The following is a 4,463-nucleotide window of genomic DNA, read 5'->3' on the forward strand; positions in this document are numbered from 1 at the left end:
GAGCATCTCAGCTTTGTAATACCGAAGTTCACTGAAGTTAAACGCTGCTCGGCGGGGTTAGTGTTTGGATGGGAGACCCTCGGATGCACGGCTTTAATTCGCTGACATAAATTGTTTTTATTGACAGGTGCTGTTTACCTTTGCTGATTCACCGTCTCGCCATCTTATTTTGACAACTTTTCCAAGGAAACAGCTGTCTGGTGTAACACAAACTTTGTACCAGCCGGATTAACACACGATAAAGCGCTAGTGCTGAAAGAACTATAAAATGATATTTTATAATCAACTGGGTGTCTACAAAGATACAAAGACGAGAATTAACTCTTCGATATAGCCCAAAATCAAATTCTTCTTAAGTTTTGCCGTAACTTTCTGTTAATATAAGTTATGAGAATGTGGTAGTCCATCAAGAGAGTAGGTTAATGTCTTCAGGCACCGGTTGTAACCCCTTGACTTACGTACAGTATTACACTAGAGGTCCGTGAGGGGAAATAATGTTTTTGTGGCCAATTTACAGACTTAAAGGCAGGCGCAAAAAACGTGAGTAGGCTGTTACAACATCTTAAGTAGGAACTAAAGAACTTAATTTCCGTACATTTTAGATAGAAGATTCCTCTTTAAGAGAACTGAAAGGTAAGCCTGCATGCTGGGATTGACTCGTAGTGTTGTTTACTGATTGTTGTATCCATGCAATAACCTACATATCAGCTGTGGGAGGGAAATAAGTGTTGTGACGTGTTGAGTCACTCACGCGGAAAACTGACTGAGTCCGCGCGTTTTGGTAGAGATCTTTCCACGATAATTTGATTAGATCTGCTCAGGAGGTACTATGTTACTGTAAAAAGGTTTTTTAGCTAACAACTGAAAAAAGAGAATATTTTCCCTCCGGAAATACGAGAAATAATATAAAAAGACCGGCTCAGAACAAAAGTTTCTTGGAAATGAAGTATTTCGACGTTTAATCCCGACGTCTTTATCAGTCGTGGTATTTATTAGTCAGGTGACCACTAGACGATGTTCAGGCTATCTCTCTCGTGCTCTCCAAACTCTCCGCGTACATTCTAAAGTTGCGTGTATCATTGTAGGTAATAAATCAGCAAAAAGGCAATGTGTGGTAGTATTGACAATTTCACACCATGAAACAGAAAAACAGTTTGTTACAGCAATGTATTTTTATTTATCTTATAATATACCGCATTAAACAAAATCAAAGATGTAATTTAGTACTTCGTATGCTTCTAAACATCTAACACGTTTTCATAATGTACATAAAAACAAGCATCATAACATAATTCAACCAAGAGCACTTTACCCTTCGGAAGGAAGGGAAAAGGATCTCGAGGCGGTGAGTAGATACTGCCATTCGTTCCAGTAAAGTGATCTATGCGTGAAATGCAGTTTGCCAGCTTTAGGAAAAGTTCTTTGTTTTTCTTGTGTCTCCTTTCCAGTCCTTCCCATCTTCGAAGGGAAGAGCACCATGGGAAAGAATTTGAAGTTGTTCTATTTCCGAACTTCAGAGCGGAAAAACGTAATAAGCGTGCGCGAGTTTTGACTGTGCGCCAGGCCCAAAGTTTGAAAAAATGGTGGGAATTTCGTCGATCGTGTAAACAAAACAAGGCTACGAACTTTGTGTGCTTTCCCAATATTCCCGGTAAGCAGCAACATTTTAACGTCACTAATGAAAAGCTGGTGTATTGTTTTTCGTAGGGAATCAACTTTTTTGGGACAAAATTAACCTAAAGACGGTTTCAGAACCCTTTATTTTACCGCGATATACAAGAAATTTCGTTGCAAAGACACATATCCACAAACACTCTTTACATATTGCATCCATATAAGCAACCCACTGAATATATAAGAGCAAGAGAGCCTCTCACCAGGCACGGGGAGACTTGTTTTCTTAACAGTGAAATGCCGAAAAAATTTCATGCTTGCTCAAGTATAAATAAATCAACCGAATGACAGCCTCGCGTGCCTTTTTACAGTCTGTCGCTCTTTCCAACCATGGTGAACCATTGCAGCTTGCATTAGTACCTGAGCCCGCAAGCAGGGCCAGATATGCGAAGAAAAGCTGCACAGTACGTTTTTCCACTCTGAATTTCCGCACCGGAAACTCCCAGCTCGTAACAGGCCTCCTCATTTTGTAAACGTCTTATTCAATTCCTGCTCAATAAAGGACTTCTCAAATTAACAACGTTGTCGATTACGAGATGCTCTGTCATCAAGCGGTCTTATTGATTTATTCAGTCAAATCATGGAAAAACGCTTTGCTCCGATATTAACCGTTAAAATTGTTGAATGCAGGAAATAGTGGGCATAATCGCCCTCAAAATAGTATAGCATGACAAGGGGCTTGGCCAGAAAAACGTTATGACCAAGGAAATGGTACTTCTTTGTTTGTTTGTTTATTTATTTGCTAGCACTGTTTGACTTTCCCCCTTCCTTTTTAGCTGAAACTCAGCTAAAAACAAGAAACAAAAAAGAGGGCCCGTTATTTTTCGGGAGCCTGAACTGACTACCTTTTCGTTTAGCTTCGGTGCACCAACGATACTTCAAATCAACAACAGATGTAAATGATACACGTAAAGTACCAACTCTCGGAAGAAACCCCCTGACAGCCTACAGACACCTGGCCGAGCGTCTAATCGCACAGAGATTCATGAAAAGTAACTAACTAGAAACTTTATTCACGAGTTTTGACAAATTTGGAAATTACGCCAACAGCATTATTTTGTAATAGTTTCTCTCTCTGGGTACTCCCCTTCCCAGCTCGTACGCTTATGAACAAAGCCAAGTAGAAAATGCCATGACGCTTCATAATGTATCATGACTGAGGCAAGCGCCTCTGATGACTAAAAACACGAATAACAGCTATACAGTAAATTAATTAAGATAATAAGCACCTGTTGTCGTGTTAACTTTCCTGAATCCTATATTCATCATTAAGGTCAAACTTTCTTACGAAGATAATAATGTCTTTTCCTTGTTACAATTTATGCACATTAACTTAAAACTGTTGTTAATATCACGAAATTTCAAACTTAGCAAAGCCAAGTAGAAAAATGCAATGGCGCTTCATAATGTTTTACAAATCATTAAGAGGTAAATCTGCAACTCGCCTTTCATGGTTACGAACAGTACGTTTGCGAAAGAGTGCAGCTGAAGTAGATCTGTATTCTGGCATGCGGATGGCGTATAATATAGGATTGACAAGAGAGTTTGCATAAAGTAAAACATAAAGTGCAAAATAAAGATGATCATCCACCTGAAAGGGCTTTTTAAATTTACCGCTATAAAGGAGAACAGCGAAAGTATTAGCAGGCACGAACACCAAAAGAGATGCAACAGTCACAATCAACAATGTCATGGTCAGTTTTCTTTCTCTACTGGCTGCACCATGGTGTCGAGGCTGCGCTCCACAACGGACTTTAATAACAATGGATGAGTAAGATACACAAATGATCAAAAGTACAAACGAGCTAAATGCAATCTTTAAGTAAAGACCAACTACTCTCTCAGGATATTTAAGATTTAAGGAAATACCTAATGCCGTACTAACCCAAATTAAGACAATTAATAGGCCATACACACGTTTTTTCAGCACGCGATGCTTGAAAGGCCGAAATGTCGCATATGCCCGTTCTAAAGCAATAATGGCTATGTTTATTAAAGAGATACCAGGAAAAAGATTAGGTAGTCTTGTCTCTATATAATCTTCTAAATGTCCATTTAGATGCCCCCTCCGCCATACATTACAGAATACTCCAAACCAATAGAACAGAAAAAACACAGCAACTCCTCCAACCAACATGTCTATAACTGCCAAATTTATCATCAGGTACGTACTGCGCTTGCGGAGATTACGGTTTCTTGTAAAAACAATTATCGTACAGAGGTTGAGTGCTACTATGGCAACAGACTCGGCCAAGCCTACAGTCATCCAGGTTATCCACTCGGGTGGAGTCATCTCAGAGCTCTGTCTTTTTCTTGTTGATGTTAGAAGTAATTACTCGTCTCAGTGACTTTGTTTTGTCAGGTTCTTTTACTAACTGTAGAAGACACAAAATGAACAGGAATTCAATGCTTACATCAATCTGCAGGAAGTCATTTTGGCTTTTGAGGTATTGTAAAACAGTTTTCAATATGTCTCTTGTTGTTTTTGATATGGCTGTTTTTACATGTTTCAAGCAATTCGTGTGACTCCCAAAACTTAAGAAACTTAATGCAAAAAAGCTTGGAGGACTTATTACCAGTCCAAAAATATTTCCTTCGAGGTCCATGACATGGGACGATGACGACCACGATGACGTAACATAGCATAAAATGACGTCATCATTTCTAAAGAGCCACGATCTTAGTCCGTCATCAAGGCTTTCATGGTCTTTATGAAAGGTTAGGAATTTGGAGGAAAATAGTCAAAATCGACCAATTAGGCAAAAATTTCTATGAATATGAATGAATAT

The 4,463-nt window shown here is 39.0% G+C and overlaps 1 protein-coding gene across 1 annotated transcript in view; it reads right to left on the reverse strand.

Annotated features, from left to right (window-relative positions):
• Positions 1-539: 539 nt before the first annotated feature.
• LOC138033068 (histamine H2 receptor-like) overlaps positions 540-4,463 on the reverse strand; it is a 15,826-nt gene continuing 11,902 nt past the window's right edge. Inside the window, exon 2 of the mRNA XM_068880811.1 lies at positions 540-4,049. Coding sequence (XP_068736912.1) covers positions 3,086-3,967 — 882 coding nt within the window. The 5' untranslated portion in view covers positions 3,968-4,049 and the 3' untranslated portion in view covers positions 540-3,085. The remainder of the gene's footprint in view (positions 4,050-4,463) is intronic.

The sequence above is a fragment of the Montipora capricornis genome, chromosome 14 (assembly GCF_036669925.1).
Source record: "Montipora capricornis isolate CH-2021 chromosome 14, ASM3666992v2, whole genome shotgun sequence".
Classification (NCBI taxonomy): domain Eukaryota; kingdom Metazoa; phylum Cnidaria; class Anthozoa; order Scleractinia; family Acroporidae; genus Montipora; species Montipora capricornis.